At 39.6% G+C, this 21,421-nt stretch overlaps 1 protein-coding gene across 1 annotated transcript in view; it reads left to right on the forward strand.

Moving 5' to 3' along the window:
• The first annotated feature begins 1,826 nt into the window (after positions 1-1,826).
• Positions 1,827-21,421, forward strand: part of CMYA5 (cardiomyopathy associated 5) — a 121,413-nt gene continuing 101,818 nt past the window's right edge. Inside the window, 1 exon segment of the mRNA XM_027863342.1 lies at positions 1,827-1,969. Within this exon segment, the coding sequence (XP_027719143.1) occupies positions 1,827-1,969 (143 nt within the window).

The following is a 21,421-nucleotide window of genomic DNA, read 5'->3' on the forward strand; positions in this document are numbered from 1 at the left end:
TGTGTGTGTGTGTGTGTGTGTGTGTGTGTGTGTGTGTGTGTGTAGTAGCAGTACACAAAGTAGATGTTCATCAGCTGGGAAATGGCTAAACTAATTGTGGTACATAGATGTAATGGAATATTGCTGTGCTGTAAGAAACTAGGATTACAATGAATACAAAGAAGCATGGAAAGACTTACATGAACTGATGCAGAATGAAGTTAGGAAAACCAAGAAAACAATATACACAATAGAAGTTGTTGTAGGCAACAATGTATATGGAAAAAAATAGCTAGCATAAAACAATAGAAAGTGAATGTTGCAAAATTACAAAGAACAAGCATGGCCCCAAAGAAGAGAGATGAAATACTTGCTCCCACTCTTTTGCAGAGGTGAGGTCAAGGGGTGGGACACATGTATTTTTCAGGTTTTTTTTTAATATGTTGATCAGTTTTTCCAGTCTCTTTTCCCCCTTTTTGAAAATGTTCCTTTTTACATGGACTAGCTCTCCAACTCTCTAGGATAGGGGAAGCGAGGGGAAGAGGTGATAGGAGGAAATGTACACAATGTGAAAGCAAAAGATAGCAATAAAACTTTATTTTTAAAAGGAAACCTTGCCCTGGGCCTTGAGCTAATGTGGAACATTTTCTTCTCTCTGTCTTTTCTTCTGGATTATAAATGAAGCTAATAGGCAGGTAGGTTGTGCCGTGCTGAGCCTGGAGTCAGGAAGACTTGAGTTCATATCCAGCCTCAGACACTTACTAGCATGTGACCCTAGGCAAGTCCATTAACCTCTATTTGCCTCAGTTCCCACATCTGTAAAATGGGGTAATGATGACACTTATCTCCCAGGGTTGTTGCGAACATACAATGAATAACAATTGTAAAGTGCTTAGCACAGTGCTTGGCACATATTAAGCGCCATATAAATATTATCTATTATTAATCCCTTGCAATTTGGCTGTATGTGTATGAGGTGGTGGTGGTTGGGTGGCACAGGCAGGAGGCACCCACGGGGAAAACATGTTTCCCTAATTAGAGTTCTGCACTTACCCCTCAAATCTTGGAAACCCTACCTACACACCCTCCAGGACCTTTTCCAACAACCCCTGCACTGGGGGAGATGGACAGACAGCATCCATCCCTTGGCATTCAAAGCAGAGGTTCCCAAGGGGAAAGAGCAGGATTTGCTGGCCAGCCAGGGGGCACCCGCCTACAGAATAGAGATTTGGGTGATGGGGACAGTGGGGAGAGTGGGGAAGATAGGGATCTAGCAGCTCAGCGGGCCTGCCTGGGCCCTCCGTCCATTTCTTCGCTTCCACCCCAGCCTAATCAGGTGAGAAGTGCGCCCCATCCTACCCCTCCACAGGGTCTGAACTGGGAAGGAGGAAGGTTGGTTGAATAATCTAGTTCCTCACTAAACTCTGGGTTTCGTCGTCTAAACTCCCTTCCCCCAGCTCAGAAAGAACAGCTGATACCTCTTGATCCCCGGGAGCCCGCCCGGGGTGTGGATTTCCAGGCGTCCAGAGCCTGCCAGGGTTTTGCCTAAAATGGATCGGAGGGAAGGCTGGTTGAGAGGGTTGGCACCGGCAGCAAACGCTGGGAGAGGGAGAAGAAGCTGGAACTGCAGCGTCATCAGAAACTTGGGACTGTAACTTTGACAACTTCTATTTAAAGTCCCCTCCCCCTGCCGTCGCCACCTGCCAAGTCTCGGGAACCTGAGCCTGGGCGCAGGACTACTTGACAGACAGAAGAACCCCAGCCGCGGGTCAGGAGGGCAGAGTTAGAGGGGGAACACCAAGTGAGTAGGAAAGGGAGCCTCTTAGCCCCAGCTAGAGGCCTGAGAGATGGAGAGCGCCCAATACGACCCAGCTCCGACCTCCGACAGCTACCTCGGCTCGGAGGGGGAGACAGAGCTGGAGACAGAGGAGGAGTCCGAAGAAGAGGAAGAAACCACCGCAGAAACCGAGGAGGAGCTGGACAGCAGCAGGTAATGCCTCCCCTCGCTTTCCTTCCTCTCCTTCTTTTCACCTCTCTGCCTCTTCTTCCTTCCCTCCCCTCTTCCTTTCTTCCCTTTCCCCCGCCTTTTCTTCTTTCCCTCCTTTCCTCCCCTCTCAGCCTCTCTTCCTTCCTTTCTCTTTGCCCTCTTCCTCTCCCTCCTCGCCTCCTCTCCTCTCCTTCATGAAGGCTGGGGGTAGGGGTGGGAGGGCGGTTCTTGCTAAGAAATTCACCCATTTCCTATGATAAATCAAAAGGCAGGCATCAGAGGAGAAGGCTAGAGATACTTGGAAAAAGAACTGGTTTCCAGTTCGCTTTTCTCCCCAAACACTTGGCTGGAGCCTCCACCTGGGACGCGCTTCCTATTTAAAGAGTTAGTAAGTAGCAGGTGCTGTCCCCTCGAGTGATGGACAGCTCGGGCTGCTGAAAAATCTCGGGCCCTTTTTTCCTGGACTCTGGTGACTCGATGATCTTGATGATCTTGTTTACTCGGAATATCTACTTGGGTGAATGTTGGTTGAGTGTCTCCTGCAATGTGCTGGAGCAATCAAAAGCTTAATGTGGCACAAGACTTTGGAACAACCTTGAACTTTCTTCCACTCTCTTGCTGAGAGGCAATAGATGTTTGCTTTTAATTCCATTTGACAAGTTTTTAGTGACCAAGTTACAAGGGGCACCAGCACTGTGCTAGCTGCTATAATTTGTGTTACGCTTCTGCTTTGGGATATTTAATGCAAAGCCTTCAGTTTCTCTGGAAGAAGTTGGATTTGCTTTAGTTAAAGAAGATTGTCCACAGTTCCATTTAGCATAAGTCATAAGATTCACACCGAAAGAAACTTTAGAGGTTATGTAGTCCAATCCCTTATGTTACAGCTGAAAAATTGGGGCACCAAGAAATTAAGTGACCTGGCAAGAGTCACACTGGAAGTATTAAAGGTAGGATTTGAGTGGTCTTCCCACTCTATTTGGTTCATTCATGGTCTCAAACCCCAAAGCCTACCTTAGTGTAAACCTTAGTGTAAATGTGACAATCTGGAGCCATTTTTTTTCTGCAACCCCCATTTCCTTTTCTCTTTCTGGAAAGAAAACAGCAGCTCACATTTATCTAACTTTTATTTATAAATTGCCTCCTATCAACTCCCTGAGGTAGTGTAATAGAAGCAGAACCATTCCTGTTTCACAAATGAAGGAAAAAAACTCAGAGAGGTCAAGACTTGTGACATGACTAATAAGTAGCAAAGTTGGGAATCTATCCCAGTGATCTTCTGACTTCAAGCCCCATTGCTCTTTCCATTATATCTCTAGGCCTACATGACAAGGACAAAGCCGGTGTTATCTGTATTTTTCCCTGTTTTTTTTTAATCTCACCTTTTGATCTTAATTCACAGGAGTTCTTTGAATTTGCCTTGTATGCCTATTTAAAAAAAAGTGTTTCTAAATCTACCAGAGCTTTGGTCTTTTGGCCTTGTCTGTTTTTAGTGTTAAGGGAAGGAAGTCTAAGCAAGAGCATCATTACCTCACCCAGGTAGGCTCTGAGAAATCAACCAAGTTTTCATTTGCTGTTGCTGCTGCTTCAAAATGTGGCACAGATAAGTAGTAAATACAAGATGTATATAAAATAAACATAAGCCATTTAGGTGGCCTGGAGGACTGGCAATTTCTGGAATCAGGAAAGACTTCTTGAAGGAGGTGACACTTAAGCTGAGCTTTGAAGGGAGCTATTGTTTCCAAGAGACCAACATAAGGAGTACATTTAAGGTATGGAGGATAGTCCATGACACAGAGACTAGAGATGACTGTCACATAGGAGGAGAGGGGTAAAAAGCAGGTAAGCCAGTTTGTCTGGAGGCTAGAATTTGTGAGGGAAAGTAATATGTAATCAGGCTGGAAAAATTGGCTAGAATCAGATTGTGAGGGAGTTTAGATGCCAAGCAGAGTAGTTTGTATTTTATCTTTAAAGCAATAGAAAGCCACTGAAGCTTCTTGAGCAGAGGGGTGACATGGTCAGACCTACACTCCAGGAATATCAAATTGCAGAGAAGGTGGTGATCTGCATTGGTAGAGGGGATTCCCCACAGGGAGTTCCCAATATCGATGAAATCACAGATCTATTTCCTATCCCAATTTATGTATTCACCAATATCAATCATAGCCCATCCATGCCTACGGCAACTTCTGTCTAAGTCTTCCAATGGGTTGACCAAAAGAAGTTCCCCCAATATTCTGGGAGATTTGCTTATGTACCCTTGGCATTGAAAGATTACCAGTGGGCTGTCTGTCCATAGGTTATCCATATGACCAGCCCATATACTTTACTGACCACACAGTCCTTTTATGACATCCTTTCCCTTAATTCTTCATAGTCTCTTATTTGTTAAATGTTAACCATCTGCTTACTCCCACTCAACATGTATCTCTCATTGCCTTCTGAGGGCTACTCATTTACAACTCATTTATAGAGCAGATTACAATTGGCAGAATATTTTTTTTTCATCACAACCTTAGCTAGATAATGTAAGTATGGTTCATGTCTCCATTTTAGAGTGTTCTTTAATAATGATGGTGACATTAATAACAGCAATAGGGACTGGACTTGCAATTTTATTGGTATAGGGAGTTCCTGGTGAGAAAATTCATGTCCCTACTCTGCAATTTATATTTTAGAGAGTAGCCTAGAGTAGTGAAAGAAGTGACTTGCTCAGGGTCATATAGCCAGTCTGTGTCAAAGGCAAAACTTGAACTCAATTCTTCTTGGCTCTAAGGTGACTTTCTATGCCTCATAAAATAAATCTGACCAGGTCCCAGCTGACAACAGAGAAAGAGGAATTGCCAAAGAAACTCCTGACTATCTCTGACTCTCGCTTCTAATTTTAGCCCCTGAGGTAGCTGCAGGGAGGATGGCTATTCTCACCCTTACTTTGCCTTCAGCTGTAGCATGCACTCACTACATTGGCCAAAGTAGGGGCCAGAGCCGGGTTTTCAAAGCTGGTCAGCTATTGGTGCTGCTACACTACTGCTGCTGATGGGGTGGGGGGAGGGAGAAGGGTGGTCCCTTTTACAAGGCAGAAGCTCAGCATTCCACCCAACCTCCACCTCCTGCTGAGTTTCTGAGCAGGAGAGCTGGGATAAAGCAACCAATTAAGAAGATTATTCTGGCAGTGGTTTCAAGGATATATGAACTTGGGATCGCTAAGATACTCTTCTAGCTCTCCAGGCATGAAATCTTGTGGGCCTTGACCAAGGTGGTAGTAATGGAAATGAATATGAAAATAGTTTGGGGGGGGCAAGGAAAAGGTCCAGATCATTGGCTATATTAACCTAAGGACATGACTGAGTGGGTCACTGAAATGGTGGGGGGGGGTAGGGGCGGGGAAGGGTGATCATAGTAGGGAAGAGTGTCTGGAAGGTAGAGGTAGGGAAATGAATCTCACCTCACTCTCCAACATTTTACCTAGAGCTAGCCCTACCTTGTGTATCCAAGTGTACTAAAGTTGCTCTGAAGATTATATTCAATTCAATTCAGTAAATATTTATTGACTGCTCTTTGTCAGACTCTGTGGTAGATGTTGGGAAAACAAAGACAAAACAGAACAGGCCCTTCCTGCCCTCTGGGAGCTTGTGTTCTACTGGACATTTTGCAGTAATGCCCCATACCTCCTGGGAGTAGGTTTTGGTCCCTGGAAGACTGAGTTAGGGTCGAGGGTTCCATCTTCTAAGAATCTTTAAATTTATCCTTAGGGACACTTAGTTTACTTTGTACTCACCATTAAGGGAAGGAGGTTTTTGGTCCCAATTCTTAATCTTAGTCACATTTAAAGGGGATTGAGAAGATCACAGAAGGAGACTACATTTTTCCAGATTGATTGACCTGTGTATTTCATTGTTCATGAGAAAGATTAGTCTTTTCACAAAAGATTTCTACAAAAGTTAAAAAAAAAGTTTCTTGAGGTAAAATCTCACATGGTATGTGTGTGAGTGTGTGTGTGTGTGTGTGTGTGTGTGTGTGTAACAAGATGTTACAAGTCCACTTGTATAAACCATAGACTGTGTCAGAGTAGGAAAAGGTCTTTGGAGACCTTCAAATCTGGTCATATCATGGTGCTGCTACCCTTGTTGATGATGAGGGCAAGTCCAGAGCTTCTTCACCTTTTCTGAGTCTTGGATCCCTTTGGCACTCCATGAAAGCCTATGCATCCCTTCTCAGAATAATATTCTTATATACATTAAAAAAATATAGGATTACAAAGCAAACCAATTATTGTGAAATACAGTTATCAAAATAGTTAAAAAAAAACAAACAAGTTCATGAATTCCAGGTTAAGAACCTCACGATCTAATCTAACCTCATTTTCAAGCTCTAAGAGGTTAAATGATTTGACTAAGACTAGAACTAGATTGAGTTGGGCTAGAACTAATGTCTTCTGACCCTTAACCCAGTACCCTTTCCACTATATCAAAATGGTAATTAATTACACTTAAAAAACATAACTGAAACTGGCTATTTTGATAGTAATAATAAACAAGCTATAAGTTGAAATCACCTACGAGAATAAAAAGCAATGCTTGCAAAAATTCTTTGGTGTCTAGGTGACAGCATAAATCATCTCTTGACTCTTTTAGTTGACATAGAGTAGGTATTTATTTATGTATGTGTGTATATGTATATATGTGTGTGTATGTATATATACACATATACATATATTTCTCAGATTTTTAGTCTTTCTCAGAAATGTATTATCTAATAATTCCTTTTAAAATAGATTGTTCAACACTTACCTCCTTTCCAAATAAAGATGGTGGACTACAGGTAACCAACAAGGGTTGATTTAGTGTCCTTGCCTATTGACTTTAACTGTTTTTGTTGTTATTGTTGTTATAAAGGGATCAGGTGGGAAGGAAGGTTATCCAGAAGAGATTGTAGAATGAAAATAAAACAACCAAAAGAATAAAATATTTAAAAATACATACATTGTTTAGCCTGCATTTTTGCCTTGATATAACTCAAATTATCTACTTGTATATAATAAGTATCCTTCAGCCTCTTTATTATTTTCTACGTGCACAGATGGCTATCAAGAAATAAATGCCTATTCTTTTCATCTTCTTTTTCTTTTTAATTTTTGATATATTTTATTTCTCCCCAATTACATGTTAAAAACAATTTTTTGTCCTATTAGCCAATCTGATAAGTGTGAGATGCTACCTCAGAGTTGTTTTAATTTGCATTTCTCCAATCAGTAGTGATTTAGAGTTTTTTTTTCATATGACTATAGATTTCCAGCTTCTTTTAAGGGAAGGGTTCTTTAAAACTTTGCAGCATTTTTGAGTGTCAGGATAAAGTTATATAAAGATTATGAGATTTGGAGTCAAGGAGCCTGAATTCAAAGTCTGACTGTGACTAGCTCTGTGACCTTGAGTAAGTCATTTAACCTCTCTCTAGGCCTCAGCTTCCTTATCTGTAAAATGGTCATTGAGGTCCCTTCCAGCTCTCAATCTGTGACCCTATATTCTCTTGGAGCCAATTCTAATTTACCTTGTTCAAACATATGAAATTCTTTCCATAACAGGACCCCTAGAACATAGTCACCTCTTTCAAGTGTGATTTTCTCATAGTCCATTTAAAATAAAAAATTACTTTTGGTTTGTCATATTATTTTATATTAGAAATGACTTAAGTCTTTGACAAAATTATTGTAGGAAACAAGTCTTTTGGAAGTTGAAAGAAGTGTGCTAATATTTTATCTTATCAGCATGAAACACCCTCCATTTTCATGTATCTATTTATATAGTGCCTGTCCACTGCAGGACTTATTTAGGTATTTTTAGAAAATGAGCCCGTGTTTGGAGGTCATTGGACAAGGCTGGTATCAGAAGGGGGCTATTCAGGATGCTAGACAAGAGGAGAAGAGAATGAAGGAAAGGGAGGAACTTAGAGACCCCCAGTCAAAGAATTCAAGTAGTGACTGCCCAAGATTCCTGGTGCCCTGGAAATGGTTTTGCTTCAGCATGGAAAAACAAGTAGTTTATTCTTCTGTTAGGGTATGCAATATTCATGGGATATTGATCAACTATGAAAGACCATAAAAGGTGATATTTATGTCTTGAATTTGGACATTGGAACAAGAAATAATTTCATAAGGAAAATTTACCACCATTTTCCTTAATCAGCTCACCTAAAATAGTTTAAAAACTGTATTTGATTTATTAGACTTGGATTCCAGATGCAGAATTGTCTCCCTATCTTACCTGTCATAGAGCTGGAAGGAATCTCAGAAATCAATTCTTCCAACCCTTCATTTTACAGATGATGTCCAGAGAGAGGAAATAACTCGATTAAAGTCACACAGTTAATTCAGTCACAGAACTGAGACAAATGCAGAGCTTCTAGTTGCCAGTCTACTGTACCACACAATCAAATTTAGTGGGAGTGGTGGGGTCACAACAAGGAATGTAGCTTGTTAGAAGGAGAAACCATTTGAGATTCATGGATTTAGAGTTGGAAGACAACTTAGAGGTCATCCAGTCCTATCCCTTCTGTAGGATATCCCTTTACAGATAAGGTAACTGAGACCAAGAGAAGGTAAGCCTAAGGTCACACAGATACTAAGCATTTGAATCCAGGTTCATTGACTCCAATTCCAGTCCTCTTTCCATTTTTGAACAAGTTGTCATCTGTTAATCCATCAGTGGTGATGGAATTTGGAGTTATCACTTGTGAATAAAAATACTTCCAGTTCCGAATGCATAAGTCATTTTAAGTCAATCAAGCAAACTTGTTGAGCACACCTATTGTCTGTAAGGCACGGTGTTGTTGTTCAGTTTCTGACTCTTTGTGACCCCATTTAGGGTTTTCTTGGTAAAGATACTGGAGTGGTTTGCCATTTACTTCTCCAGCTTATTTTACAGATGAGGAAACTGAGGCAAACAGGGTTAAGTGACTTGCCCAGGGTCACACAGCTAGGAAGTGTCTGAGGCCAGATTTGAACTCAGGAAGATGAGTCCTCCTGACTTTGGGCCCAGCACTCTATCCACTGTGCCACCTAGCTGCCCCTATTCATTTGCCAGTTGTTAAATGTGCCTTGGCATCTGATGATTTTCCTAGGAGCTTTGGATGCACTTTGAATTTCAGAGGGGACTGTGATAAGTCTAGAGGGATTCCCCAATTAAGATCTCTGGGGTCAACATTCCCACTTTCTGTGACTTGTCAGAGGGAAAACATTCCAGTCATTCAACAGGCCTCTATCACTCACACACTAGCCAGATCACAGGCAGTAATGTCTGGTCTTAAAAGTCACAGACAGGTCAGAAAGGATCAGAATCAGCTTTGTTTGAAGACTCTGAGAAGGCCATTAATTAAGGCTACCAAAGTAGTTTCAGTTCTGTATCTTAATCAGATAAAAGTGGGAGGATTAATTCGTTCTATTTTTCATACTACCAAACTCTAAATGCTAAAAACTTTCAGAATGTGGATCACTTGGCTTCCTTGAGTTTAACGCTGAATAAGCTTGGAAATGTTCATGTGTTTAATCAGTTTGTAGTATGCTATGTGCAGATTTGTCTCATTTTAAGAGAACCCAACATATGCAAACTCAGACTTACCAAACAGATAAATAATTTTCCTTATGAAATAATTTCATAAGGAAAATTTACCACCATATTCCTTAATCAGCTCACCTAAAATAATTTTAAAACTGTATTTGATTTCTTAAATTTAAAAATATTAAAAGCAAATGCATTGTGCAGTAGAAATAGCAGATTTGTATCATTTTAAGATACTAGCTGTGTGACCCTAGGCAGATCACTTAACCCTGCTTGCCTCAGTTTCCTCATCTGTAGAATGAGCTAAAGAAGGAAATGGCAAACCACTCTAGTATCTTTGCCAAGAAAACTACAAATGGGGTCACAAAGAGTCGGATGTGACTGAAACAACTGAACAAGAAAACCCAACATATGCAAATTCAGATGTACAAAACACATAAATAATTTTCATTACAAAATAATTTCATAAGGAAAATTCAACATAATATTCCATAATCAGCTCACTGAAAATATTTAAAATACTGTATTTGATTTCTTAAATTTAAAAATTAAAAGCAAATGCATTGTGCCATAGACCCTGGGTCCAATTCCTGCTCTGTTACTACCTGCGTGAATTTGGGCAAATCATTGATCTGCCTTGGGACTTAACTTTTTCATCTGTAAAATGAGGATCTTAGATTAGATTAGATGGCCCACCCATGAGGCTCTTTCCATATTTAAAACAATGGTCCTATGCTGATTGTGTGATGAATGAAAAACTCTAAGAGATCAAATTCTAGGTAATTAGTAATGAATTTATCAATTAAGCTGATTACTACTCAATAAATCCAAGGTCAGTGGTCTCTCTTGGCAACCAAAGGCAAAAGACATGGAGAGCCTGAAAGCTTTAAATAATCCTTGAAAGGGAATTCCCTTGAAAACTGAAAATCAACACTTATTGGTGAACCTCTAATGAGGAGGTGGGCAGGAAGTCTTCATCTCCTCCTGCTGAGAATGTGGCTTGATCATGAGACTCAGCCTCTTCCAGCAATCTGAACAGGGGAATCCATCTCCATCCAGATCACTCTGGTTGATTTTCTTCTTCATGAGCTGGGTCACCCTAAACTCTAACAGAGAAGTACAAGGACAGGGGCTCTTTTCCCTGTACACTCTAAACAGAAGTTAGATTTCCTTTTTGGGTGGGGTCCCACCCAAGATTGAAGAGCATGTACTTTGAGGGTGAAAACAATCTCATCAATCAGTCATGACCTTTGGAGACTGACTTTTTACATGGAGTGGACCTTAGATGAGGAAATAAAGGAGAAAAACCTGTATCCCAAATTAATAATTGGTTATTAATAGAGTATAAAATAATAATTTCTCTCAAATACATAAAGTGAGACATATCCATAGAGGGTCATTTCTCAGAGGGCCAATGTCATGTGTTAATTCAAGTTAATAGTCCTTTCATCTACCAACATTGTTAGTCAATATGGGCTGTGCCATATATGTACGAATTTTATTAACGTCCTTCCCTAGCTTCCTTCCCTACCCTCCTTCAAGGCTCAGGTCCAATGCTATCTCCCTTCTAAAGAAAGTCCTTTCCTGATCCATGAAGATATTAGTGCCCTGCCCCCTCTGCAAGAGGGATTCTTAATGTGGACTTTATGAACTAGATTAAAAAAAATTGATGACTTTTAAAAATTTAAAAATCAGTTTCCTTTGTAATACTATGTATTTTATTTTATGCATTTAAAAATGTTATTTGGAGAAGGGGTCCATTGACTTCACCAGGCTGGCAAATGGGTCTGTGGCACATAACCACTTAGTGATGCTCTTGGACAGGGTTGGTTGTGTAGATGTTGAACTACTCTCTCCTTAGACAGTAACTGCCTTTGAAATGTTGGCCTGGTCACTCTCTACTCCTGTCTTCAGCTGTCCCAGGGCTCATGAACTTCCCTCCAATAATGCCTCTCCTTTGCCCCACACCAAGGATGAACCATCTTTTAAAAAAAGAAAAATAAAGAAAAGGGACAATGAGAGGAGTGAATTTGTCTAAGGTACCTGCTTTTTTCTCCCTAGCTTCCTCATACCACCTAAATCTCCTTATTCATGACTCACAGCCTAGGTAAATGGTCCTAAGTCATGTGATTAATCTTTCTCTGCTGTTGAGGAGCTTATAAGAATTAGTCATTAAAAAAAAAAAACTCACAAAAATCTCTCCAGTATAGGTCAAGTCCCCAGTCAGGAATTCAGGGAAGATTTTTTTCCTATTTCCTCAACAATCCTGAAAGAGCATCTTTTGTCTCTCTTTGTCTGTCTCTCTTGGTCTCTGTCTTTCTGTTGCAGCTCAGTGTTCAAAATTATAAATATACACAAATCATAAAGAAGTTATTTTCAATTATAATTTTATTTCAAGAGTAGGACAGTTTTTAAGGTACTATCAAAATCAAGAACTATGAAATCTTCAAGGATAGAGAAAGCTTGGAGTAAATATCTACCATCTCCAGGTAGAGGGAGTGGGAAGGAGAGTTAAGCATTTTACCCTCTTTTCTCTGGTTTCAGCTCCAGTCATCCCAGCCACACCCTTTCTTAGGGGTTTGAATAGGTGGAGACAGCAAGCTGGGAGACAACTCAGGTTACCTTAATATCCCAAGTCTTAGTATCCTTTCAAAAAGCCCACTGGAGTATCTTTTTCTCTATTTTTCCATTTGCCAGTTTACACTATAATAGAAATTGTCCAAGGACTTATTGATAGGTACTACTGCCAGTCGTAATTATAAATATGTAGAAGTATGGAAAAACTGGTTTATTATATGCTCAGAGCATAGACTCACTGTATACAAAAAAAAGGTAAGCCCTGAGCAACAGTTTCAGCATCCTTATAGAGATTTCAGTTACATAAGCAGGAAAGGCAAAATGATATTTTACAGAAAGTAGGAGAAAGTAATGATTTACACATCAAACAACAGAGAGCAGAAGGGGAAGATCTGTAACAGGTTAAAATAGGATACTAGTCAATAAAGACAGGGGAGATAGCTGGAGTTTGAAAACTTACCAGTAACACTAGAGATATAGGTAGCTATGTGACCTACCCATCTTAAGTAAATGGTGGTAAGGAAGTTAAGCCCCAAATTCTCTAATCACAACACCATAATGTCCTCCCTTTCGCAATGTGTCCCTTACCTCTCTAGGTACTTCACTTCTCGATAAGAGAAGCTTCACTACAATTCCAGAAGTCCATACAGCTAGGCTCTGGAATCCCTCTCTCTGCCTGCAGAAGGGTTGGTGTGCCTCTAAGCCTGGTTACATAAATGTTATGTTTTATAATAGTAGTATATAAACTCCTTGAAGGTAGGGATGGTTTTCTGTTTTTATTTGTGTCCCTATGACTTAGCACATACAGTTTCTGGAACATGGTAGGTACTGTGTCCTGAAAAAACCCCTCTGTGCAGGGAGTGAGATTTGGGGGTACCTGGAGAGATTCCATGTTTGTTAAGCAAAATAGAGTTCTTAGGTCTTTTTTTTTTAATCAGTGACAACAATATGGTATAATAGAAAAATTCCTGACTCTTCAGTCAGAGGTTGTGGTTGTGTATAAGTCTTCATGATCCCATTTTGACTTTTTCTTGGAAAAGATACTGAAATGGTTGCCATTTTACAGGGGCAAACAGGGTTAAGTGACTTGCCCAGAGTCACATAGCTGTTACGTAAGTGTCTGAGGTTTGGATTTGAACTCACAAAGATGAATCTGCCTGACTCCAGGCCCCAAGCTCTATCCACTGTGCCACCTAGCAGCCCCCAAAATGTGTAAATTACATTGTTGTTATTAAGTCATTTTTCAGTCATGTCCAACCCTCTCTGATCCCATTTGAGGTTTTCTTGGCAAAGATATTGAAGTGCTTTGCCATTTCCTCCTCCAGCTCATTTTACAGATGAGGAAACTGAGGCAAAAGGGGTTAAGTGGCTTGCCCAGGGTTACACAGCTAGTAAGTGTCTGAGGCCAGATTTGAACTCAGGAAGATGAGTCTTCCCTTTTCTAAGCCCAGTGCTTAGTCAGAGGATTTGGGCTCAAATTTTGTCTCAGATGTTTATTACCTGTGTGACCTTGGGCAAGTTGCTTAACCTCCATGGGTTTCAGTTCCACCATCTATTAGGTGAGAGATTTGTACCTGTTTGCCTCTTAAGGGCCCTTCCAGCTCTAGGGGTATCATCCAAAACAGGGCCCTGATTACTGCTGAAGGGTCTAGTCCAAGTGCAACCAAGGTTAGAGTTTGTGATAAAAATGATATGTCTTGAGGCAGCAAGTTGGTACAGTGGATAGAGCATTGGCCCTGAAGGCATGAGGACCTGAGCTCAAATCCGGCTGCAGACACTTATTAGCTGTGTGACCCCGGGCAAATCACTTCACCCTGATTGCCTCCAAAAAAGGAAAAAAAAAACTACATGTCTTGGTCAAGAACATGGTTATTGAAGCTGTGCTTGGGACAAGATAGGATAGGAGATCAGACACCTGACAATCACGAGAAAAAAAATGAATATACAGTGTCCAACCCTCCTCCTTTAGCATGAGCTAAGCCTGTAAGCTTGTAATGCCAGGGTTTTATATCTCCCCGGGCTGCAACAGTGCAGGGATCTGCTGGCTTGTAACAAAAATTGTTCTAATGCAGTTTGGAGGGTATAGAAATAGGTTTTATATCCTTTACTTTGCCCCCTTTTGTCCATCCCTAGGATATCTCAAATGCCCTAGAGTAGCATTGATGGGTTCTCTTAATATATTTCAAATACCAAATTGTTATTTGGACAAATTGATTTGGAACAAATTAATAGTGCCTTTGGCAGGGAGCATTGAATTAAAAATTAAAATTAGATTAAATTAATTACATAAATAAATAATAAATTAAAAATTAAAGATTTAAACAAAATCAATATATTAGAAAATTAACTCTGTAATATCCCATAAGCTCTGTAAAAATTGTCTCATGACTTGGCTGTTATTTGAGTCTTTGATATGTGATAATGGAAGTGCAACCTAAGTTTTAAAATGAGTATTAGGTAGTTATGAGACATTGCCCCCCAAATATCTGCTAAACCTGACTTCCCGATACGAATTTGTGAAATTCAAATGAACTTGTGAAATACAAACAATTTTCATTGACCCTTCAAGTCCTGTTTACTGTAAAGGAAGAACCAATTGGCAGTTAACTTTTGTTATTTCTACAAAAAGTAGCAATAGAAACATTTTAAGGTGGAAAGAAAAAAAGAAGAAAGAAAAAGATTAAGTCATTTGCCTTTGGCTGTTTGGCAAGAGCCAATAACATTTTTGTTTTGTTTTGACTTGGAATAAACCTTTTAGAGAGGCTGCCCTGGAATGTCAACCTAACTGCCAAACACAGTTGTATTAAAATCATAACTCCTTCGTTTCCCTATAAAATCCAACAGTCTTCTGGTATGATTTATATAATTGAATTCAAATCCATTCAAAGCTACCACAGAAATCAACCTAGCCTTGCCATTTTAAGGCACTGTTCTATATCCAGGGCCTCAAACCTCGATAGGAGAAAGGGCAGATTTTTGGAAGAAAGATAATGAATTTTATTTTGGACCTATTGACTTTGAGATGTTTGTGGGGCATCTGGGTATCCTTTGATAGCCTTTGACATTTCTTTTACTCCTTCTGTACCTTTAATGTGTGGATTCTTGAAGACCTTAAGTTAAATTTGACCTCAAGAACTTACTAGCTCTGTGACCCTTGGCAAGTCACTTAATCTCTGTTTGTCTCAGTCTCCTTAACTGTAAAATGGGGATGATAACAGCACCTATCTCCAGGGTTGTTGTGAGGATCATATTGAGGTAATGTTTGTAAAACACTTAGCACAGTACCTGGCATACAATAGACACTATATACATGCTTATTCCTTTCTTTCCCCTTTTCTTAACTTTCAATAAAATTCCTTGGAGTCTCTACCAGAATTAGATTGCTCTTACATAGGTATGTGTCTTGCTTACACATTCTCCAAGGATCTCATGAACCCAGGATCTTTTTTTTTAATTTATTTTTATTTTTTGCGAGGCAATTGGGGTTAAGTGACTTGCCCAGGGTCACACAGGTAGTAAGTGTTACGTGTCTGAGACCGGATTTGAACTCAGGCCCTCCTGAAGCCAGGGCCGGTGCTCTCTCCGCTGCACCACTTAGCTACCCCCAAATCCAGGATCTTTTGATACTGGAAATAATGTCTTAGAATAAGCACCAGAGGTGAAGGAGACCTTAGGAATCATCTCTATATAAGTACAAGCCACTTGGTTTGTAGCCTGCAGTTCCAAATCTTGATTTTACATGTGAAAAAGCTTTCTTGGAAAACTCTGCCCTGTGACTCACACAGGCACACAGGTTTCTCCTTGGAAATGGGGGCATATATTTATTGCACATGCAAGATGAAAACAAACGGATCACTTTAGGAGAAATATTAGCTCAGAGACAAATGTACTTATCTACCAGGTAATTGCTTTGAACATGGAACTTTAATAGGTTCATTAGGTCCCTTTACACATGAGAGTCACACAGCAAAGGCACCTACACATAGCTATTTTGACAGCTCAATTCAGTAAAATACCGGATTTTTTCTGGTGCTACTGGAGGCAGTTGGTGGTGCAAGTGGATAAACTAGGCCTGGAGTCAGGAAGACCTGAGTCCAATTGTTACCTTGGGTAAGTCATTTAACCTTCATTACTTCATTTTCCTCAACTGTAAAATGGGGATAATAATAGCATGGAAATTTCTGTTTAGAAAGATATTTAAGAAAGACAGAGAAGAGAAAGCTAAGAGAGAGGAAGGATTGGCAACAAGGCAAATAATGTTTGCTTTCTAATAAAAGTGAGCAAATATTTAGGGTTTTTTAACATAGTTTTGAGCCTCCAAAGCAGATGGAAAACTAGATAGGCAAGGCCTAGGACTTAACTTAAAGACTTCTTATTAAAACAAAGGAGAACCAGGAGTAAAATAAGCAGGAGTAGGGAAGAGTTGTCATTTGGTGAAAAATAAGTAGTTGGAGGTATTTGTTTTTGTTTTTAATTGTCACATTCCTCTAGTTCTTTGTCCTTGTGTGTAATCCTGGCATAGGAGATCCAGGTCATAAAAATCAGGCCTGATGTATCTAAAGGTTTTGCTGTTGTTCAGTCATTTCATGCACTGGTAAGTGTCTGAGACCAGATTTGAACTCAGGAAGATAAGGCTTCCTGACTCCAGGCCCGGGGCTTTATCCACTGTGCCACCTATCTACCTGTATTTAAAGTTAGTAACGATGAATTTTCACTTGAGAACTGCCTGAGAATTGAATGCTTGGTTCATGCTGACAAATTTAGTAAGTCCTGCCTGACTCTTGAGTTATTATATCTCAAATATGTACAGAGTTAAATGTATTCCCCAATAGGACATAAAGAAGCTCCTAGAAGAATAGAACTATTACCTTTTCTGCCTCTTCATTCCCATACCTGTCTTTGGTGCCTTGCACTTCATATGCAATAAACAAATGTTTATTTAATTGAACTGAATATTCTTGGGTCCATGGAGTAAGATCCACTATGGAGAGTAGAGACCTCTGCATCAGAATCGGGCAGTATCACAGAATGGAAAGAGAAGTCTGGAATGAGTCTGGTGTCAGTGGACCTGGGTTCAAATCCCACTGCTGATCTTCATTGCCTTGTGTGACCTTGGATAAATCACTTAGCCACCCTGTACCTCATTTTCCTTATCTGACAAATGAGAGGGTTTGGTTGGACTAGGTGACCCTAAGGTCCCTTTCAGTTCTTGGTGTAGAACCCTATGACCATTTTCAGCAAGAAGGCCAAGAGAAATAATTGGGCCATGCAATATCATTCAGCTACTGTGACTCTGGGACCAACATATAGAGAATTTGAAGTAATTGAAAAGCATGAGTCCCAGAGAATGGGGCCAAGAAAGGCAAAACAAAACAAAACAAAACAAAAAAACCAAAAACCAGTACCTGCCCTCAAGGAGCTTACATTCTAATGGGGGAGACAACATTTCAATAACTAGATATATACAAGATATATATGGAGAAGCGAGAAGGTAACCTCAGAGTGGAAGGCCCTAGCAGTTTGGGGGTGGAGCAGAAGGCCTCCTGCAGAAGGTGGCATTTGGGATAAATCTTGAGGGAAGACATGTTTTCATTAGAATATGAGCTCCTTGGGGGCAGGAACAGGTTTTTTTGTTTTGTTTTTTTTTTTTTTTTTTACTTTCTCTATATCCTCTTCACTTTCCTGGGTTCCTTGTAACCATTTTTTAAAATTGAATTTTGTTTTTCCATTAAAAAAAAGACATTTATTTTTTCCTCCTTATCCCCAGTTCTTTGTACAGTGTCTAGCACATGGTAGGTGTTTGATAAATTCTTGCTTTTTATCAACTGACTTTCCACTGTACCATGCAGCCTCCAATGAGCCAAAATAAATGCATTAATCCCTTTTTGGTTGACTTTTTTGGTTATTATTTCAATCAATCAATCAATCAATCAATATTTATTGAGCACCTACTATGTGCCAGGCACCGTGTTAAGCACTGGGGACACAAAAAAGGGCAAAAGACAGTCCCTACTCTCAAGGAACTTACAATCTAATGAGGGACACAACATATGTAGAAATATAGATAAAGCAAGCTCTATAGAGGATAAATGGGAAATATTTAACAAACGGAAGGCATCATTACTGATTTATTTTTAACCAGGAATATGCTTGGATCCTGAGAACATTCACCTCACTTTTGGCTGGCTTCCCTTTCTTGGTTCAATTTGTATTAGAGAATGCAAAAGCTAAGTGACTGTCACCTTATATTTTTTGTAAGCATTTGGTTCAGCTTCAAGGTCATGTCAAAGTATGAGCAGACCAAGGCATGTCTGCAGTGACTGCCAACTTTGTATCAGAATAGCTACCCAGCAGATCTGGGGGGTGCTCCAAAGGGACAGCTTTCTCAGCATAACCTTCCTTCCCGTTGTTCTTTGCAGTCAGCAGTTCAGCATAAATACAACAGTGACTGGCCATGCTAGAAGCATTTTATTTTATCCACAGATCTTAGGTTTTTGCTTTGTTTATGTTAGAGCCAGCAAACTACTTTGTGGAGTAGAAAAGAACAGTTAGAAAATCAATTATGCTTAAGTTCATTCTTCCCAGAAGTAATTGTTTGTTGAACAAATGCCTTCTGCCTTGATGATATGATAGCACATTGGTAAATGAAAATGTATTTGCATTTCTACAAAGTTTTGTTTGATTTCACAAGTCTTGCATCTGACATTAGGGAGCCAAGAGTCAACATTTTTACTTTAAACCCTAAGATCTTTTACAAACAATAATAAATAATAATAATTTTTAGAGGGAAAGTGTAAATAGGAATCCCTTGGTTCCTAGGGGGTTAACTTTCCTGGTAACCATATTTTAAAATTAATATTTTTCATTAATAAGCATTTGTTTTTTTTTCTTTTTCTCACCTCCCCTTACCTTTGAAAAGAAAAACAAAACCCTTCTAACAAATTTGCATAGTCAAGCAAAACAAATTCCCATATTGGCTGTGTCACAAAATGTTTGTCTCATCCTATATATCTCTTCCAGCACCTCTCCCTTTCCTGGTAACCACCTCATAGAATTTGGCATCAGTCTTCTCAGATATTCTCTTTTGTGGGCAAGCAATAAGATACTGAGCATTATGGTGGATCTTGGATTTTTTTAAAAAAGGCAGAAGAGTCAAGTTCATGCAAAAATTATTTTTGGACTGCATTTTTAGTGGCCCTGTTTACTGGTCCGGTATGGAGTCTCAAGAAGCAGAGAAAAGAGAGCCTCACATTCATCTGAACTAACCATAGGATGTATTAATAATTAAAAAACTGATTTAATGGACAAATGATATTGAACATGGATGTGTCTTGATGGCATCACTGCCTGGGGGGTGTTAAAGATCAGTGGGGTTTTATACTGAGGCAGATGAAGGGAAATGGATTTTATTATTGTTATTATTTACAAATTCATCATAGGATGAGTAAATCCCAGGCACCTCTGATTATAATAATCATGAGTAAGTCACACAAGCATAAATATAGGGGTTAGTCAAAATGCTTTTGTGTCTTAGGCCTTTACATCATTCTGAATTGTCATTCTAAGCTGTTTCTGCCTATGCATCCCTTAGTTCTTCCTCTGGAAGTAAGGGGCCCAGTCTATCAACCATCATCTTGTCTATGTGAATCAAAATTATCTCACCACAGTTTCTCAAGAGAATTAAAAGTGAACTAACAGAACCCTGGAATTGCTTCTGGCCACCGGCCACCAAAATTTTTGTGTTTCACTTGCCTCCTCCCCACTTTTTCTTTTTCCTTCATTCCTTCCTTCTTTCCTTCCTTTCTTTTTCTTCCTTTCTTTCTCTCTCCCTTCCTTTCTTCCTTCTTTCTTTCCTTTCTTTCTTCTTTCCTTCCTTTCTTTTTCTTCCTTTCTTTCTCTCTCCCTTCCTTTCTTCCTTCTTTCTTTCCTTTCTTTCTTCCTTCCTTCCTTTCCCTCATCCCCAGTTCTTTGTACAGTGTCTAGCACATGGTAGGTGCTTGATAAATTCTCACTCTTTATCAACTGACTTTCCACTGTACCATGCAGCCTCCAATGAGCCAAAATAAATGCATTAATCCCTTCTTGGTTGATTTTTTTGGTTATTATTTCAATCAATCAGTCAATATTTATTGAGCACCTACTATGTGCCTTCCTTCCTTCCTTCCTTTCCCAACAACCTTGGTACCATAGAGGCAAAAGTCAAAGTATTATATTGACTGGTCTGGCATGTCAGTAGGAGTTTGATTTACATTTCTACTGATGCTTTTTCTGATTTTCTTCTATATCTTTGGTGTCCTTCTCTAACCTAGGATCATAGGGAGTATATCTAAATAAAAGATAGATTTATGGGGATTATAAATTTATTTTATTTATATTTATAATTATTTGTAAGGATTATTTAGGGGGATCGGGTCTGGTACTATGGAAAGAGAACTGCATTTGGAATCAGTGGATCTGGGTTCAGATCATCTCTCTTCTTTTACTACTTGTATGACTTTGTGCAAGTCACATAACCTTTCTGGATCTCAGTCTCTTCATCTGTAAAAGGAAGGAGTTGGGCTAACTGACCTCAGAGGTTTTTTCTAGCTCTGTATGTATGAGTTTATGATCATTCTTTATGGGTTTGTTTGCCTGTGACAGTAGCTAATGCTATTGCTGATTCAGTTCGTAAACTGACGGGACCAAAACATCCTCTTGACTCCTCTAAGACAGGGAATGTCACTGTTTAGGGTAAAATAAAACCCAGGGATGAGAGGTAGAGAATAGGGATAAGAAGTACTATGATAGCTTCTTTGGAGAGGGAAGAGGAGAGAATGCTGTTAATGCTGATTCTATTACTGAGCTTTGTGAATAATCACTGGAAAGGCAGGCTTTTGAGGCTCCAAATGTCAGTGAATTTTTAAGGACACGTGGGAGGGGGAAAGTAGCTTTCCTGGAAAAGAATAGAATAACACCCAGGGTTATGGAAACTGTTTGAAAGTGAAGGAAGGATGGGACTTTGGAAACAGTAAGACTTTTATCTAGGCACTTAATAAAGATATTTTCAAGTATTATACTTGCAGCAACCATGAGGTTAGGGGTGTTAACAAGTTATTATCCAGATGATCCATCAAGGAATGTGTGAGGATTTGTTGGTAACTATAACCATCAAGGGCTTGTTTTATTTTTTCCTTCTTCAGTTGACTGAACTTTCTAGGACAAATATTGCCCTAGTATAGAATAAAGTGGTAGATTAGATACCAGGCTGTACTTGGGATTGNGACTGAACTTTCTAGGACAAATATTGCCCTAGTATAGAATAAAGTGGTAGATTAGATACCACTAACAT

The sequence above is a fragment of the Vombatus ursinus genome, unplaced genomic scaffold (genome assembly GCF_900497805.2).
Source record: "Vombatus ursinus unplaced genomic scaffold, bare-nosed wombat genome assembly UNPS02014772.1, whole genome shotgun sequence".
In the NCBI taxonomy this organism is placed as follows: domain Eukaryota; kingdom Metazoa; phylum Chordata; class Mammalia; order Diprotodontia; family Vombatidae; genus Vombatus; species Vombatus ursinus.